Raw genomic sequence first — 19,209 nt, forward strand, 5'->3', positions numbered from 1 at the left:
TCATCATCTCTTTGTTATCATATCTGACAACTTGCAAACGAAAAAACATGACGAACAACAAAAAATACAGTGGCAAGTTACGATACCAATTGCATAATAAAAACCAACAAAGTTTTGACAAAAGTAACTAAAGATAATACTGATCGCATTACAGATCAGCCTTGCAGGAAATGCCACTTATTCTTCAAAATTATAGCTTTGGTATTCGAACTATCTCCAACCTTCTGCCACAATACCCCATGCAAAGACAATTAATATATTAAAATTACCAGAATATTTAATATTATACAAAATGGAGTCGCTTCTAATCAATTGAAGTATCAACTAAACTGTCTCTTCTGCTGTATATTTAAGGGTATATCATTGAATTTAATTATCTCATCTCATCATACGTTAAAAGTAGCGTGTTTTAACAGGTTTCATTTAAAGGGTGTTGTTATAGACGCCGATTCAGATGTCACAACAGTATTTCACCGTAGGTTCACGTCAAAACAGTGCTGAGTAAAAATAATTTCCGAATTTTCCTTCGAATTTTGGCCGTTTCCTCCTGCGACAAGGACAAACCTTTTACTAGTATGTAATGAAAAGACGGGTAAGGTATAAGGTGTCTTACTATGCAAGTTTTGTTATAATGCAAGATCATTTGAACTTTTCATGCGTGTTGTTTTTTTAGGGGAGGAAGGATGAAAAGTTCTTGACTTTTAGTATTGTGCTTTTCAAGCACGCGTGTAACTTCGACATAACAAACTTTCACGCCTTGATGGATGCACATGTGTTTTTGCTACTATAAATTGTAAAAAAAAATGTTTTGTTAAAAATGATATCAAGAGGATTTCCCCAAAGGTTTGTTTTGGATTTATCACTTGTATATAGACATGCATATTTATGGTAGGAATATATAGTAAACTTCATGCGCGGATCTAGAGAAAGGGGGGTCTGGACCTGTAAAATTCAAATTTCTTTAAATTGGATGGAAAACTGTTAAATCATTGATAAAAACATAGTTACACACGATGACGCGTCGTCTTCGCGAATTAAACGAGGTATCACTTTATAATGATTATTACATATATTTACTGAATTATTTCAAGTAACTTAACAGTTACAGTTTTTATAAATTATATTTAGATCATTTGTGTTGGATCATCATCAAATTGCATATGAATGCAAATTAATAGAAAATAGTTTGTGAAATATTGCATACCGAAAACGAACCAAACAAGATATCTGTGAGGAGGTATTTATAGTCCCGGTTATTGGGATTTAACCGAACTCAAAATATCCCTGTAACCGGGCCAAAGGTTCCCAATACGCATGCGCCAATTAGTACTGCAGTTAATAAAAAAAGAAAACAATATGGAGGATAAGCAAGACGGTGACCCTAAATTCAAATTTGTACGTTTTTCATGATTTTGGATTGTATAGTTTAAAGTTTTAGGATCCATATTATACTCCTACTTCATATATATTATGATATTTTTTATTTAGTTATTATTCTGAAGTGGTATACACTTTTTTGTCAAGTTTATTGAGTTAATAGGAATAGGAAATTCGAGTTAATTTGGAAATCTTGTATCCATAATTGACCCCGTAATTATTTTTTAGTCCTATACTTGTGTCAGAAAGTATGTTTGCAATCATTTTAATCTATATCGTAGGTATGAACATATTTCAACCATATACATAATGATTGATTAATAATTGTTCTGATTGAAGGTCATTGTGATTATGTCGGTCTAATGACCGACATAATCACAATGACCTTCAGTGGAGACATCAAATCAGTCGCAGTGTTTCCTCCCCATAAGCAAGATTAAAAGATTGCTAGAGAACACCTACTTAAGAGAAAACGTACCCAATTCCTATGGTATGTTTTCTCCAAGAAAGAACGTACCCAGTTACCTAGGAAAATCATAATTAATAGTTTTAATAAATATTTTAAGATGCAACAAAATACAATTAGGGTGCAAAACACAGTTTTATATGTAACGTTATAAGGATGTTTTTAGATGAGGGACAAGCAAAACTGACCCGTTTGAATTTAAATTGTAAAAACATGTTACATACATATCTATATATCAACAGAGATTGGCAACTCCGCCATTAGCATGTTTTGTTGTTGAAAAATGGTACGGGACCAACCTTACTTTGTGAACTACATTTTAGTGAACTGAGATAATGATCTTTAACTAAAAGTATACTGGCGTGCGACCAGTTCTCGCCGATTACTATTTCTTGCCAGTACATTGTGACGTCATTTTATAAACACATCAAATTATAGACGAAAAATGAGGTCACAATGTACTGGCGAGAAATGGTACTTGGCGAGAACTGGTTGCACGCCAGTATTGTTTTAATGAAAAGTGTGCATAGGTTTTAGACATTTTTGAAAGAAAAAATTGTAAAATCAAATTAAAGTAGTCCGAGTATCACATTACGTCATAATACAGATTTTACAATATTGGTTCGACTTTTACAAAGCGTTTTAGATACCCAGTATTGATTTTTCTCTACATCGCTGTTGTAAACAATGGCAATAATAAGCAATTAGAACGGTAATATATGTATTCTATGAGAGATAGAAATAATTAATGTTAAGAAACTCGATTCTGTTAAAGTAAAATGAAAAACGAAGTTTCTGATTAACCAGGATCTCAGGTATGCTTATATCTTGTTTGTTTTGATGCCCCCCCCCCCCCCCCCCCTGCCGAATTTTTCTTTTTCTTTTACTAAAATCGGTTTAAATTTAGAGGCAGAAGCTATTACGAATTTAATAAATCGTCAATTAATTAATGTTTAAATGATATCTAACATTGTTGACAGATCTTTTTTCTAAGATGTCAATCTGAATAAACACCATAAATTTAAGTTTGAGTCCATAAAATAGTAAAAAAAAAATTACCAAACGCGATACTAGCATTGCATTTTTTGTATTCTATTTTGATACAATAACATCAGGTCCATAAAGCGTACTTACTTACAAAAATTTGCGCAAAATTATTGATGAAATATGGCTTAAATAAATTTTTTAAACTCTATTATGAATGTGCAGTTCTAATTTTCCCAAAATTGGTACGGTAATTATATTTAGGAAAAACGGACGTCTGGCAAATTTCATAATTGTCAATAATTTTCGCAAGGGGGTACACCCGTCTGAGAGGTGATAACAAACAAACTAGCTTGTAAACATGCATATTTTCTTTTGTATATGTATTACTAGAATGTATGTTTATCATTTAAAGCTAAGCTTTTAATGATTGAGCCCATTTAGTGCCGAGTATAGGACTACCTTAATATATAGAAAATATATTGGCCAGCTATAAAACATCGGCGAAATCTCGGACGACAGGAAGCCAACTGCCTCCTAAAACTTTTCCTTTAATATTGTTTATATGACATAAACTCATGAAAATAAAATATTTTAAATGTTTTGGTAATAGGTTTTAGTTGTTTTTATTTCGATATAATTGTTTTATATTAGAAAGATATAATGATTTAAACTGGGAACACTTTACAATAGGGACCGGGGGATTTCGCAAGATTTCGATCAGCTGCCAATCTCTGTTATTAATGTCTCTGATATGAATAGAAAGATAAAATTGTGAATTTTGTAAATATTTAAAAATAATGCACATGTTACTTAAAGCTAGAACTTATTTGCCACTCAAAACAATATCTTTATATATTCACCAATCAAGGGCCCTCTGGGGGCATATACATTTAAAACAAGAATAGAATTCTGGACGCCCGGCATTTCTATGTCCCCGCTCTGCGTTGCGGCGGGGGACAAAAATAATATCATGATTATAACAAATAATGAATGAAATAATAGCCCAGAATGTACAGGTTCATATTACAGGCAACAATATGCAAAATGATTCATTAATTTAATGAAATATATGTATGAGATTCACGCATTTAACTGTGTGAAATAATGCGTGAATACAACAGCTATACAGAAATAGACAAAAGAATGCCTCTAAATGCAGTACACCCATGCATTTTAGGCTCCCCCTAACAGCAGAATGCAAATACATCAGCAATTTTAATTTTCATGCATATTCAAGAGCAAGTCCTTAGGCATCGTTTTAAAGTTTTTTTAGGATACATTTGTCAGCTTTTAAAAGAGCTATATTCCCCGCTAAAAAAATCATGAAATTCTGCACGCGTAAAATCCGGATGTTTTTGGAGTTACCTCCCTTTATTTTAGAGTCTCACAAAATTAATTTTTTAAATATTTTCTACATACTTTTTCATGTATTAGAAAGATAAACCCCTATATCATGCAATTGAGAAATTAAAAAAAAATAATTTTCATGTATACCGCATGAAATAGCAAGAAAATCCATTACCATCATGCTTTTTCCAAGAGAAAAACCCCCTGGATTTTAAGTATTGTATTGTATTGTTTATTGGCTAAATTCAAATGAATTATAAGCTGTTGAAACATATGTACATAATTATAAATATATAATGCTACACTCTATCCAATCAAAATCAAACAGTTCGCTATTGACGTTAAACAATATTCAAAAAAAATATTATTCATACATGTACATTCATAGGAGGAGAGACCCTATAAATCAATAAATCAAATGATTATAATAATGATAATAATGATAATAATAGTAATATTAATAATAATAGTGATAGTAATAATACATCAGTTGGATGTACTAGTTATCCGACATCCCGTTTTTTACCTGCCTCACGCAGAAACATTGCGAGATGGCACAATTGTTTGCGATTATGAATGGCAAGGAGTTGAACTAACTTAAACATTGAAGGACGAGACCAGTAATATTTTTTTAAATACAATACCCGTAGACTTTTATAAAATGGACAGATAAGTATGAAATGGAATTCATCCTCGACTTCACCTAAATTACAATATTTACAGATACGCATCGATCTGACAGTTCCATTATATCGGCCTTGCTCTACCAAAAGCATATGCGATGACAGTCTATATTTTGTTAAAAGGACAACAAGGTTTTCCGGAATATTTTTACTCAAATAAAATTGTAACGAAAAAGTGTCAGGCAGATACTTGTACAATAAACATTTAGAGGATGACTCAAAAAATGCGTCTCTTTCCTGAATAAAAAAATCAGACAATCTCTGCTTTACAATTTTTAAGAAAACATTAGTGTTAGCCACATTTTGTGAAAGCCAGACCTCATGCATACCCAGAGATACTAATAATTCTCTGACATTAAAACACCATGTATTTGGTATCAACTGTGAGACCATTTCCTCATATACATTGCGTAATATACAATTTTCTGTTTTAATCAATTTCAACCAATACTTAATGATACGCAATTTACGTATAATACTCATAGGTAGACGACCTAACTCTGAATAAACCATAAAGTTTGACGTACATTTTTTAACTTTCAAAATTCTTTTACAAAAATTTGTGTGAACTCGTTCTATTTCATCACCAGAGTGAAAACCCCATATCTCGGAGCCATAGTTAAGAACGCTAGATACATAGGTGTCAAAAATGCTTAATTTAGTCTCAATATTTAAATAAGTTTCATTACATAGTTTTAGAATACCAAACATACATTTCCTACCCTGCATTGCAATTGTTTTCTGTGTAACATTAAAATTCCCATTAAAATTCAAATTGATTCCTAAATAATTGAAACAATTAACAACCTCAACATGCTTTTGGTCATAGGTCCAAAAATCATTTTTACACATTCTACCCGCATGTCGAAAAACAACTATTTTAGTTTTATCTGTGTTCACACCAATATTCCAATCATTACTAAATTGATACAATTGATTCAACATACCCTGTAGACTCTCCCTTGAATTAGCTATTAACACAGTATCATCAGCATACATTAAAAGAAAAAGCGAAAGGTCTCTGAAGTCAACAGGTTCACAACAACTTCGGATAAGATCCATTTCAAAATCATTAATATATAATGAAAAAAGAAAAGGCGACAAAGCCTCTCCTTGCATAAGTCCAGTTGTTGACGAAAAATAATTTGACAGTTCAGACTTATATCTGACACATGATTTTAACTCACAATAAATATGCTTAATAATACTTAACAACTTTCCCGTGACTCCATTTGTAGCAAGTTTGTATAATAACTTGTTTCTATTCACACTATCAAACGCTTTTCTGTAATCAACAAAACAACAATATAATTTCTTTTTCTTTTTCAAATATAAAGATACTAAACTAGTAAGTGCAAAAATAGCATCTGTGGTACTATGACCTGGCTTAAACCCAAACTGCGCATCGCTTATGATACCATTGTCGTCAGACCAGCGAAGTAATCTATAGTTCAACACTGTGGTAAATATTTTTGCCAGATTACTAACAAGAGTTATTCCCCTGTAATTGTTAACATCATTGGTGTTACCTTTTTTAAGAAGTGGAATTATTACACCTATAGACCAGCTCCTTGGGAAAGTACCTGCATCCAAAATTTTATTAAAAAGTCTAACTAAAACTGGTAAAAAAAACTCTTTAAATTTAACAAAATATTCATTTAACAGGTGATCTGTTCCGGCAGCTTTACCACATTTTAATTTTTTTAATACTGAAAGTAATTCCTCCTCATCTATGGCTTCATCTAATTCACTAAAAACAGTATCAGTACTCCTCTGCTCAAAAAATGGACTTTCAATGTCTACAATATTTATATTATAGTGAACCTGTGTTTAGCTACTTAAGCATTTGTGTCATTTGTTGCTTTTTTAAATACATAATTATGTGCATTATTATTTTGACAATAATTGCATATAAACACATGCACAAAGATCTCCTGAATATCCACAGGGTTTTGAGACAATCTGTGCAAAAAAAAAAAATAATAGTATATATAGTATAATAGTACTATTATACTATATATACGTTTTTTATTTTTTTTATGACACAAAAAAATATATTTCACAAACAGACTACACTAAGACTTAAGAAATTTTAGTTTAAATATTAGTTTGTCTCTTAGGTTAGAAAAGAGGAAGAGAAGATCAAAAGACGACGGAGAGAAAAACTAAAAAGACTGTCAAATAAGGTAACCAAGCAGTCTAAATGCATGATATTTATACACAATTTTTAAATATCTGTAGTACTGGTAGTTCAAATAGTATATGCAAGCTGTAATTAAAATCTCGAATTAAACCCTCGCCCCTAAGGAGAAGTACTACGGTAGTACACTGTTTTACCCTTTGGTGTGTCTCTGTCTGTCCTTAACATATTTTCTTTGCATTTTTCACTTCACAGATAGTTGAAATTTAGGACACTATGTTTTGGCATGCCAAATAGAGGGATTCATTTCAAAACAAATTTGATGCCTTCTCCTGTTTATCTGTGCCAAAATTTTGAAGCAGTTTTTAGCTCACCAAGACAAAGTCGGGGGCAGCTTATGCTTAACCACCAGCGTCACCGTTCGGACCTGCATGGTTAAGGTTTTTGTTGTAGGTGCTGTATCTAAGTTATTACTCGTCCTATCTTCACCAAATTTGCATGGATGATGCATCTGGACCTACAAATGAACTTGAAAGACCTGAGCCATGAATTTCAGATGCTGGAGGAGGTTAAGATTTTTGGAGCAGGTTAAAGTTTTTGGTGCAGGTGCCCTTTGATAGCCATTTGTAAGTTATTATGCGTTCTAAGCTCACCAGACTTGCATGGATGGTGTGTCTTATGATGCTGATGCACCTGACATGTTTGAATGCTTAATCTGAGCCAAAGGTTTGGATGCTGGATGAGGTTAAAGTTTTAAAAGCTGGTTAAAGTTTATCGAGCAGGTGCACTCTAATGATTATACCTTAGTTATTACTGGTCCTAACTTCACCAAACTTGCAAGGATGGTGCGTCTGATGATACTGATGTGCTTGAATGCTGAATCTGAGCCATAGGTTACGGATGCTGGAGGAGTTTAAGGTTTAAAGAGCTGGTTAAGTTTTTGGAGCTGGTGCCCTTCAATGATTATATCTTAATATTACTGGTCCTTACTTTAATTACTGACAGGCTTGAATTTTGAATCTGAGTCAAAGGTTTTAAATGCTAGATGAATTTTGTTTTTTCGAACAGGTCACATCTTCAGATACAGAGCATGATCTCCTTTATCAAGGATTCCAAAAAAAAACTCCTATCTGATACAAAATTGTTTCATAGATTTTTTTTGTCCCCTGTTAGTTAACTATTTTCAGAAGTTGTTTAAATTTATTAGTCAAGTAAATTGAAGTGACCCTATAGGGCATTAATTTAAATGAAATTCAAAATTACTGATATGATTGTAGTGTTTTGGAATTTTAAAATTGTTTGTACCCGGTAATATTAAATTTTCTTTTTTACATATTTATACATAGTGTGGTAATTTTGGTAATGTTTTAAGAGTATTTTTAATTTAACAAGCTCATCAAAGAAAATCATAGTCTTATAGGATCAATTTTCTGATATGGAGTTCCATTGTACTATAGGAGAAAGTTTGGAAAATTTGAAACAGCTAACTGCATCTGTCAAGACTCTTATTCAAAAGATATTCAAAGTTTTATCAACAGAAGAGCATTGCTTGGCTACCTGTATTTCCATTTACTGCAAAGGGAGGGGTTATTCTGACTTTGATTTTAATATTTCTTTGTTAACTAATTTTTTTTTTAACAATTCTACAAATTTTTTTTTATTTGTATGTGTTCCAAACCTTTATTATTCAATTCAATTATTTGTCCCATTTGAAATTAGCCTTGCGGGGGTATTAGTCCCATTAGGACAGTTCTACCGGTAGTTTGTTTTGTCATCATTTAATGTGTTAGTTTTGCTCATCAATTCTTTGTGTTTTTGTTTTTAAAAAGGAATTATTAATGTAAACTAAAACAAATCCACAATTGTAGATCAGAGAATTCATGGAAGAGGAACCTGATGTTCCAGTAGTGTTTTTGCACACACTCAATGGAAAAACAGAGGGACATGGTAATGGTTTGTGATAATTTTGTGGTCAAGGTTTAGTATTTGTGTTTGACACATACATAGCAGTATTACTCCTCTCACAAACAGGAAGAACATCTCTTACTATGTTGTAGGTGTGTTAGTGTTTCTGTGCTAGCCTATATTATATTGGTTTTAAATGGTTGTGGGCAAGATTGATTAAAAACCATAGATCTTAGGATCGTTTAACTTTGCACACATCTTTAGCACACAGCTATAGCATTGTAATGAATTAAAACCTAATATGAATATTTTTATAGATATACGGTAAGTGTTTTTGGAATAAGATTTTACCTACAAAAAGCATTTTGCAAATTTCAATTTTATAAGTCAATGTTATGTAAAGATATACATTTAACTTAATTGCCTGGTTCAAAAAGTCATAATTATATAAAATGACATCAATGAAATCATCAGGTTTTGCAAGATACATGTACATGTATGGAAAATCCATGACCATCTGTTGTGAAATCGTGTGTGCAATGTGAAAGCAACAACCCATATGTGCTTCAAACTGACACAGAGTTTTGGAAAATATTACTCCTGCTGCAGATTTGAATGCACAATTACAGTATTAGTGTATACCTCTCAATATGCAGTCACAAAATGTTTTATAAAATATTCATTTAGTTTCTCCATGGTTGCGAGACATCTGTGGAGATTTCTCAACCCAGATGGCATCAGCCAGTATGGCACATCATGCTGACATGTTATTATCAGCTAAAGGTAAAAAAAAAAAATAATTGATTGAAAAGATGGTACAGTTCTTTGTCATGTAAATGAAGTATATGTTGTGTTTTTTGTTAACATTCTGAATGTTGAATCAAAAATTCCAGTTTAAGACCCAAAATGAATGTGAAAATTGCTAGGTACTATTTATTTATCATTATGATTTATTAGAATAGAAAAAAATAAGCTTAAAATATAACTTTTACCTGTAAATTGAACTAATTTAAACAAAAACAGCACGAGCCATATTTACAAAACAAAGAACTGTGAGCTCTGTATCTTGCTTATAACTCTACGACTGACACACAAATTTTAGTTAATCATCAGAATTGTATTTCTAAAACATTACAAACAACAAAAACTGAAAAATAACATTGATCAAAGTCATGACCATGCCCTTTTATCACAAATCTAGCATGAAAGTACACGCTAAGGCTGATGTACGTAGCATTGTGTTGAGTGTTGACTACTTTCTAATGAGTGTGTATTTCAATTGTGATTTGCAACAGAGATTCTGATTGGCGCATTTATATAGACTCATCCATTTATCAAGTGCATGTTGAGAACATGATGCTAACACGTGGAAACAAATGCCGGAGAAAGAAAACTTATGATAAATTTGTACTTGCAAGCTATACATGTAAATTACATACAGAGTTACTTTAGAACAAACGGGGCAATGTTTACATTCATGTGTAAATAATGCTCGTGAAAATAAAGAAAAAGTTCTCTAAAAGCAGGGATGGGCGCATATAGATTAAAGTCACAGATTGTTCTTCTCTTATCCAATAACATTATTTATGTACTATATGTGGTGTATAGCATGAGTTGAACAGACTGTCTTTCCTCACAAAAAGCTTGCTGCAAAATGTAGATCCACGGAAAAATTCAGGTTGACACACCTTGAAATTCATTAGACATTTTATAGCATATGTCTTTACTCATATGCTTACAATAAATCTTTGAAACATATCACCTGCTTTGTAAAATGAAGAAGTGTGGTTTGTTTATATGCATGTAAATTGGACACTTGATCTGCACATGAATTTTACAATCCAAGGTCGATTAGCATGTTTGAGAGAAAGTCCATGGCAAGTAAAGCATCAGCATCAGTGGTAAAAAAAAATATTGTCTCAGACTGATGAATATAGAGCTACATGTAGTAAAATTAATACTTTTACAGACTGAGTTACAAAATCAGATTAATCACAGTTTAGTCCAAAATTGAGCACATTTCTGTCATAGATTTTGAGTTTTGTGTATGTTAAAAACACACGCACACTTGTAGAATTATGTGTATCATTGATAGGTTGAAGTTTAATAAAATGCATTTAATGTTATACTTATTGTCAGTATCGGTAACAGATGTGAATTCTTTGGAATAAACTTCAACAAAATAAATACTGCCTCAACTTAAATTTATGAGTTAAAAATGATTGAATTGATCAATGAAGCATTTTGCTGAAAAATGAAATGGGGAACCCATTTAAACATTGTTCTTGACAATTGTTTACACCATATAAAACAAGAAGCGATTATTGTGAAAACTCTTCGTCAAGTATTGCAGTCATTTAGTTTTTGTAGTCTTGATACAGAGTTAATTGACACAGCTGGCAGTTGATGCATAAATTATCAATACCATGCAAGCAGGTAAAAGTGGGCGGGTACTTAAACGGCCACTGAAAATGCTTGTTTCATAAACTGCAACTCACAATTTAGATTGTTAACCTATTACACCCAATAGAGCTGTCACTCAATGCATCAGTCCATCAGTCTCAGCGCATACACCCATGCTAGATTTGCGATGTTTGTTGATCACATTTCATTGATACAACTAGAATACAAAGTTCCTACGGCTGAGGAGGAATGGAAGAATCTTCTTTCATTAAATGCAGTAGAGACCCCGGAAGCCATTCTGAGAAAAATCCTGCCATTGATTCTCAAAGGGATTGTACAAGGTGTATTGCTCAATGGCAATTGTTTGAAGATTTAGAATATATTTCAAGTATCTCTTATTATGATATTAACAACAGTAATTTGTGTCAAAAAGGAAAGAACATTTGGAAAGGTCCAAGACCAGAGGGATGGCCAGCGAGCATTCCTTTTCAGGATCCTAATAGAACAAGTAAGGATGACACAAACAGAGCATTCATATTAAACAAAAGAACAATGGTAGAGAGTTATACATTTGATGACGATTTTAAGCATTAACAATTCACATCTAAAAGAGACAGAACTGCTAAATGTAATAAGCTGCTTATTTCCATCTTGCATGAGTTGACAAAATTATATACCGTAATTATTATATTTATCGTTTCTAGGGAAACGCTGCTAAAGAAATGAAATTGTCGGATGTAATAAACACACACACATTTATATATTCATTTTGAAGTTAGTTAATTCAGATTTTCCTATACTTGTTCAAAAATCAAATTTTTTAGAGGGAAAAATTTCACAGGCAATGCAATTACTGTTATTCAATTGAGACATGTTGAAGGTGAGCTATGTGCATAAGGAAGCATATCAGAGAACTAACCATTAAGATTGTTTTTAGTCAATCATAGAAAGTTGGGAGCAGAGGATTTAAGAAAGATTTTCAACAGCTTCCAGGTGTTTCACTGCATAGTAAGTTATGTTAATTTTCTTTAAGTCGGTATGAGACATCTCAAAATTGTGACGGACTATTTATTATGATAAATGATGAAGTAGAGTGCAATTTTATAAGTGTTTTCTTTCCCAAATTGTCATATAACAGTATAGCTTAATGGGTTAGAGGGTCAACTACAATCTTTAAGTCATGAGTTCAAATTTATGAGTGTGAATCTTGCTGGGAATTTTAAAAAGTAAACCTTTATAAATATTTTTAAAACATTGTTTACTTTTCACCACATTAATATCAACAGATGTCCATCAGTGGTGATAAGTAATAGAGGCAATCACCAATGCGTATGCAACAATACATACCACTATTTTCATTTATGAATCATTGAATAATTATTTCAAATCACACATTTGGAATTTCTTTGTACCAACGAAGGATGTCCCAGAGCAGCATTCTGCCTGTAACGTCAACGATGGCAGTGCTTTTCTTGAGAAGGTACTTTCATATGTATTACGAGTAATTATTTCCCTTTTTCAACAAATGTGTGTACTTTATTTATGTGTTATCTTTTATTTCATGCTTGCATCCTATTTATGCAGGAAAGCATTTCATCCTACAAGGTAGAGAACCTTATGAACAAGGTAATAAGAAGATAAATAAAGTGCTAGTAGTATCTGGTACATTCACTTTAATAATAAACCACAAGGTTATTAAGTTAAATGATATATCAATTTGGTATTAAAATGTGATTATTTTCTCTGAAGCTTAAAGGGCTTCTCAGAAGATTTGTTCATGTATCAACCAATTTCATATTACAGTAATTTTTGAACTTCAATTTAAGTTGGATATAGCAAGTCATTCTAAATAATAAATTTGCCTATTTTTATAACCCTTCTCTAAAGGAGATGGGGTTATCATGTTTTACCCTTGTGATTCCATTAAATTTCTGTGACATTTTTCTCAGCATTAACTTACTCCTTACATACTGTGAACAAATCGCGTGTCCCTGGTTTTTCGTCATAAGCATGTAGCTTGCATCTAAGAAAATACCTGTTAATGTACATTAATGTTGATATGCAGTCATGTTACAAGAAATTGATGTGTGTTTCTGTAAAATGTATTTGCTAATATTTTATTCAGTGCAAGTTTAATGATGTGCAGCAACTTATGGACAAAATGCCTTCTCCGGAGGTTGTTGCATCAGTTGTTGCAACACACACATCAACTAAGACCCTGCGAGAGGCCTTTATGGCTCATAAAACGTTTCCAGTGGCCTTGGTTCAACCTGGGTATGTTTTTCTAAATCAAAACACTTTCCGAAGGTTTGAAAAATTATTGTCAGTTTATATAAAAATTATTATTTCTTCTCAATTACCGGTATTCAAGTGGTGTGAATCGAGAAGGCTTTGCAAAGCTTTTACAATGTAAAAGTATCAGGGAATGCTTTAACATGTATGCCCCCTGCAGCCAAGCCCATCTAGATCTGCTTATGAGAGTTCAAGGAATTCTTCATATGGGCCACTATGTACAGCAGGTTTGAATCAGATTGCCAAATACCTTGAATATTCTCAAATTTTGAAAGAATTATTTTAAGGTGTTCACAGTTTGTACTTAATCCTTTTTGATAGTATGAGCGTGTAGTCAGTGGAGGAGTGAAGCCTCAGGTTATCTGTGATCTCCTTGGGATTAGTGGAGGAGATGACATGCTGAAATGTTTTGAAGATGCCATGACTAACTCCAATGGTAATAGAAGTACCGGTAATCAAAATGGCTTTGAAGTTTTTGATATGTTGTACATGTAATTCCATAGTTTCTTTTCTTTCTGGTATGATTATACTTGCTTTTGCTTGGTGAATTTAGATCGGTTCAGATTGCTTCTCCTGGCAGGGGCATTAGAAATCAATATCAAACTACATGAGAATAAGCAGGTTATTTCTTTCCCTCCGTGTCCTTGTGTTCCCTCTGCAAAGCAGACATTGGAGATTGTTAGGAGTGAAGGCTGTTATAACCTATTGGTTCCTGTTTCTTTTCTAGCAGGTGAATTTTTAATTGGTTTTTTATTAACAGAAGTTCTATTTCATTAGCAAATTGTGTTCATGATTTAATACATGTTTGCAATGAAATGGTTCTTTTGTACTTCATGTCACATCAGATATTTGTTTTATCTAAAGGGCGTCATATGTATGTTTCTCTATCCTTTAGTGCATTCTTTTGCATATGAAATGCCATGTTTTGGTTGACTTTTGACAATTTTCTTCCACTTAATGAAGGGTGCAACACTCCAAACCCCACACCTCAAGTTATTGAGAAGCTCAGACTTCCTGGAATGGATAATGTGTGAGAAATAAATATTCTGTTCTTATTTGTTCTCTTTCCACTTATATACTTTTTTTTTTTGGTGTTTTTCTTTTTATTCTAATCTGATGAATTGAATGAATTGTTTCCTAGTTCAACTTTTTCTATGTTTTCTTTATGATTTGGATTCCATCTTTTGCTAAATTTGCGGGATATTTGTGTTTATCTTGGCTATACTGTCTTCATTTCTGTAACTTCTTTAATATGAGTACAACTAGTGTGTATGCTGTTAGACCTTAAGTGATGAACATGGATACTATTTAACAAAAGTTGAATTAAATTAATTCACCTTCAACAAAGCGTGGCTCATACTGTTTATGCTCATACCTCCATTTCCTTTAAAAATATGGATTGATTTGCTGATTGGTTTGAAAATCCTTTCTTTTCTGGTTTGTTTTGATGTTCCAGCATTAAAATGTTTTGCTTATACCTGTAGTCATAGAATTGAAATGGGGATAGATCTTTATGAGGTTGACATGGTGTCCCTCCACCCAATGAGATGGTTGACAGATGCCATCATTGATGTTGCGACAAGGTACCAATGCTCTTTTATCTTAAATAAAGAGAAAATGTTCTCATATCCAACTGGAAACCATGTATATATATGTATATTATTGTTTTCCCCCAAAAGTGGAGTTCCTTTGCTTTTAAAAATAGAATTCATTCACTTTGATACAGAAGAATGAAAGAAGACTTGGGCACAGAGAATGTGTTTATTCTGAACACGGCATTTGCCCAAAAGCTTTTGGTGAAAGGCAAGCTGTAAGTATTGATTCATTTTAAAATTATAACATATGATTACCAGTACAAAATAGAACAACACACTCATTTCAGCATTGAATGCTTATTTTTTTATGTCGGTCCTGTAACACACCAATCAGTGCAGACAAACCAAATACTGCCTGTTAGCGTCGTATGATAATTTGTCTGCACAGCTTGGTGTGTTACAGCACTGACGACATCCAAAATAAAGCATTCAATGCTTATATTTATTTTTATACTGATGTATATTTGTAAAGAATATATAAATATTGTTGATATAAAGCCATTATATTAGCTTTCAGTCAGGGTATGAAACATACATGGAACAGCCATATCAACATGTTACTGTTTACAGGGTTATTTTCACCCCATGTTATTTTTGCCCTTCATCACTTGCATATGGTTTTGACAATATGAGTATGTAATTCGTCCAGTCTTGAATTCGCTTGCTGACAACGAGGGTCGAAATGAGTGAAAATAAAACGGGGGTGAATATTTCCCTGTATACAATATTTAGTTCACTTCCTCGACTAAAAATATAGTGCCAGGAACTTTGGAGAGAAAAATTGTTCATTAAGGAGTAAATATTATTTAACATTTATTTTAAAAAGTACATATCAAATTGGTGAAGTAAATTTGAACAATGTTTCATTTAATCTTACAAAAATAAATATACTCAATACAAAAATAGATATACTCAAAACACATGAAGACGTTTATGATGTGCTCACGGCTTATTAATTAGCAAAGTGCATTCATAGAAAATTGAACGTTGCAGATTTCCAATGCAAACATAAGGGGAAATATACACTAAATGTAAATATGAATAAATGACATACAGATAAGAATGCTTACATCAAATAAGTGTCTTCTTCAAACAGGAACAGGAGACCACTAAACATGAGTGGGTGCAATTATGTCGGAGTAGAGGACACTTTGACCAACATTGAGCTGAAGGATGGAACAATCATCCTTGTTCCTATCAGTAACATGTAAGGGAGTGAATCTATTGCATATTGTGTTAACAGTTTTTATTTATGGTAATAAAAAGAGGAGAGAGAATTTTAATCAGAAGTTGATACACAAACAATTTCCTTTTCACACTTGATTGGCAGGTTACATTGGTATCTTGGTGCTTTGTCTGTAATGGCAGGAGATTTTGGTTCGATCTCAATCATATGTTCCATGAGTGGGAGCTATGTTGATGAGGAATCATCATTGAGAGTGTACGTTTAACACTTGTGAACTTTTCATTCCTTTTTTGTGCGATATAGAAAGTGAGTCTGACAAATATATATCCAAGTATATGTTTAAAAATATATAGGTATGTTTTTAGGTTCTTTGAAAAGGAATTGGAGAAGGCAGGACGGGCTGCAAATACTGTTATTGTTCAGCACACTGAGGTGAACTGGTTATAAAGGTTTTGTTCATTGTTAATCCCAAGAGATAGCTCTTTCTTGCTTATGAAATACATTTAAATTTGAAAGGGGGGGGGGTGAGAAAGAAACCCCAATGATTTACTAGCATTTATTCTTTGTTTGCAACAATATGTCGGGGATATTACCATTCAAATTAATGTTTGATATTACACAACGGTGAGGTCATTATTTATTTGTACATATTTCCATGGATATGATGTCTCAAAAAGCTTCATGAAATGGATTTTTAGATTCTCATAAAAAGTTGCTTCAATAAGTGATTTAAAAAATCCCACATGATCTGTGATGGTATGTGTTATCTATTAGCTTGCCAAAGCTTTGGAATAGCATCATTGTATAAAAAAACTCATTCTTACATACTCACCTTTTTATTATTTTCAATGGTAGGTCCCACAACAGAAAAACAGCTACGACTGTGGCGTTTATCTCCTTTCTTTTGTGAGGAACATTCTACAGGTTGGAATATTTTATATTGTATTATATTTGTATTTTCCTAATGTATTACCTACAATATCAATAATTATTTGAATTGTTTTATCTTTAGAACCAGTCACTTTCACATCTGTCGGATACAGTAATCCTCACAAGGAATGAGGTTTCTAACTTGTGTTTCAACTAGAGAATATAATGAATTCACAAAATCCTCTTCATTCTTTGTTGTTGTGTTTTTATTGTACACCAGTACTAAGTGGACCTTTTAAATAGCTGGTTTGTATATATGGTCAAGAGAATTATGTCATGTTCAGAAACTGAGCTGTTGTATATTTTACTTCTCAGCTTATAAACAACCCACTGCAAATCATTTAAGAATAACATCCTAGTAACTGGGGTTTTACAGACTGTTAAATCATAAAACTCAGTAATTTTGCCTTTGTAAATACATATTCAATGATAACCATCCATTTACTAGAATAGGTTAATGTATCCCTGTAACTAAGCTTGTTCACACAGTTTAATGAAATCCCAGTTACTGGGACTACCTGGTATATCAAAAAAAAAAAAAAAGAAGAAAGTCCCTGTAAATGGAACTTTAGATTAAGTGAAATCCCAGCATACTAGAATATAAACGTTTATATTAGCATATATACGTCCCTGATCCCAGTGACAGGGCCTTAAAAATTGAGAATTAAATGTTTTCCCAGTTACTGGGACCTTACGAGTAAATTAAAATTATAAGATCCCAGTAAAGGAGATCTTACTTAAACAATAAAATGCTCTCTTTGGTGATTGGCAACCAATAACATATAGATAACATAACATGTTTAACAACAGAAAATAATAAACAAGTAAATATAAAGAGTTACTTCAATAAAATGCTATTTTATAAAATACTTAGCCTGCGTTTGCTTCCTATATAACCCGCATCATCAAAACACTTTTTATTGTTTATAACTATATTTTTCTTTTAACAAATTAATAAATTGTAAAAAGTACGTAAAATCCACTAAATTACTGTTAATGAACTTCAGTACGTTATCTAAAGGAAATGGGGCTTGTACTCGGATTGAATTTCCGTAATAATTAGAGGGAATCATACACAGATTTAAATATAACTTCTTAAATTGAGTTCCAGTAACTGGGCCTTTACAAATAATGAAATCACATTAACTGGTACTTTAAAATAGGTAAATGAATTCCAGTAACTAAGCCTTTTCAAACAAATTAATGAAATCCCAGTTACTGGGACTATAACAGATAAAGAAAATCCCAGTTATTGGGACTTTACAAACAGGTAAGTAAAACCCCAATTTGCAGGGTCTTTAAAATGGAGAAATATTCCCAATTATTGAGACATAATTATGATATGAAATAATGAAATCACATTAACTGGTACTTTAAAATAGGTAAATGAATTCCAGTAACTAAGCCTTTTCAAACAGGTTAATGAAATCCCAGTTATTGGGACTTTACAAACAGGTAAGAAAAACCCCAATTTGCAGGGTCTTTAAAATGGAGAAATATTCCCAATTATTGAGACATTATGATATGAGTAGATTAAGATCCCAGTAAATGGGTTTTTACAACTCATTAAATTTACTTCCAGTAAATGGGCCTTTACAAATAATAAAATCCCGCCAGTAACCGGGCCTCTGCAAATAAAAGGATCACGTCCAATTCATGTGACGTAAGGAAGTGTGACACATTCAATTGGTCGTGTCTTAAGAATTGATGAATTGACAATTTAACCGAACTACTGGGCCATTTCTAGACTTGTAGACGACCTCACAGTAACCGGGTGTTATTAATTTATGCAAATCACACTGCGGGAACTGCGCCATTACGCAATAGTACACAAAATTCCATATGTACCTTTACAAATTTAATGACCACAGGTATGAGGGTGGTCTGATAATCTATTT

At 32.4% G+C, this 19,209-nt stretch overlaps 3 protein-coding genes across 3 annotated transcripts in view; 2 read left to right on the forward strand and 1 right to left on the reverse strand.

Moving 5' to 3' along the window:
* Positions 1 to 19,209, reverse strand: part of LOC136270987 (uncharacterized) — a 71,327-nt gene that overhangs the window by 7,225 nt on the left and 44,893 nt on the right. The gene's annotated exons all lie outside the window — the stretch shown is intronic.
* LOC136270561 (uncharacterized) lies at positions 1,348 to 12,763 on the forward strand. The gene is made up of 7 exons (XM_066068500.1): positions 1,348 to 1,395; positions 6,981 to 7,046; positions 8,869 to 8,947; positions 9,593 to 9,688; positions 11,530 to 11,649; positions 11,742 to 11,816; positions 12,246 to 12,763. Exons 1-7 carry the CDS (start codon positions 1,357 to 1,359, stop codon positions 12,338 to 12,340), a joined length of 570 nt encoding a protein of 189 aa, XP_065924572.1. The 5' UTR covers positions 1,348 to 1,356; the 3' UTR covers positions 12,341 to 12,763.
* LOC136271053 (sentrin-specific protease-like) lies at positions 13,926 to 17,494 on the forward strand. Its single transcript, XM_066070145.1, has 10 exons — positions 13,926 to 14,036; positions 14,154 to 14,330; positions 14,564 to 14,630; positions 15,085 to 15,183; positions 15,327 to 15,410; positions 16,292 to 16,402; positions 16,526 to 16,636; positions 16,747 to 16,813; positions 17,237 to 17,305; positions 17,394 to 17,494. Exons 1-10 carry the CDS (start codon positions 13,997 to 13,999, stop codon positions 17,466 to 17,468), a joined length of 900 nt encoding a protein of 299 aa, XP_065926217.1. The 5' UTR covers positions 13,926 to 13,996; the 3' UTR covers positions 17,469 to 17,494.

Source organism: Magallana gigas, chromosome 8 (genome assembly GCF_963853765.1).
Source record: "Magallana gigas chromosome 8, xbMagGiga1.1, whole genome shotgun sequence".
NCBI lineage: Eukaryota > Metazoa > Mollusca > Bivalvia > Ostreida > Ostreidae > Magallana > Magallana gigas.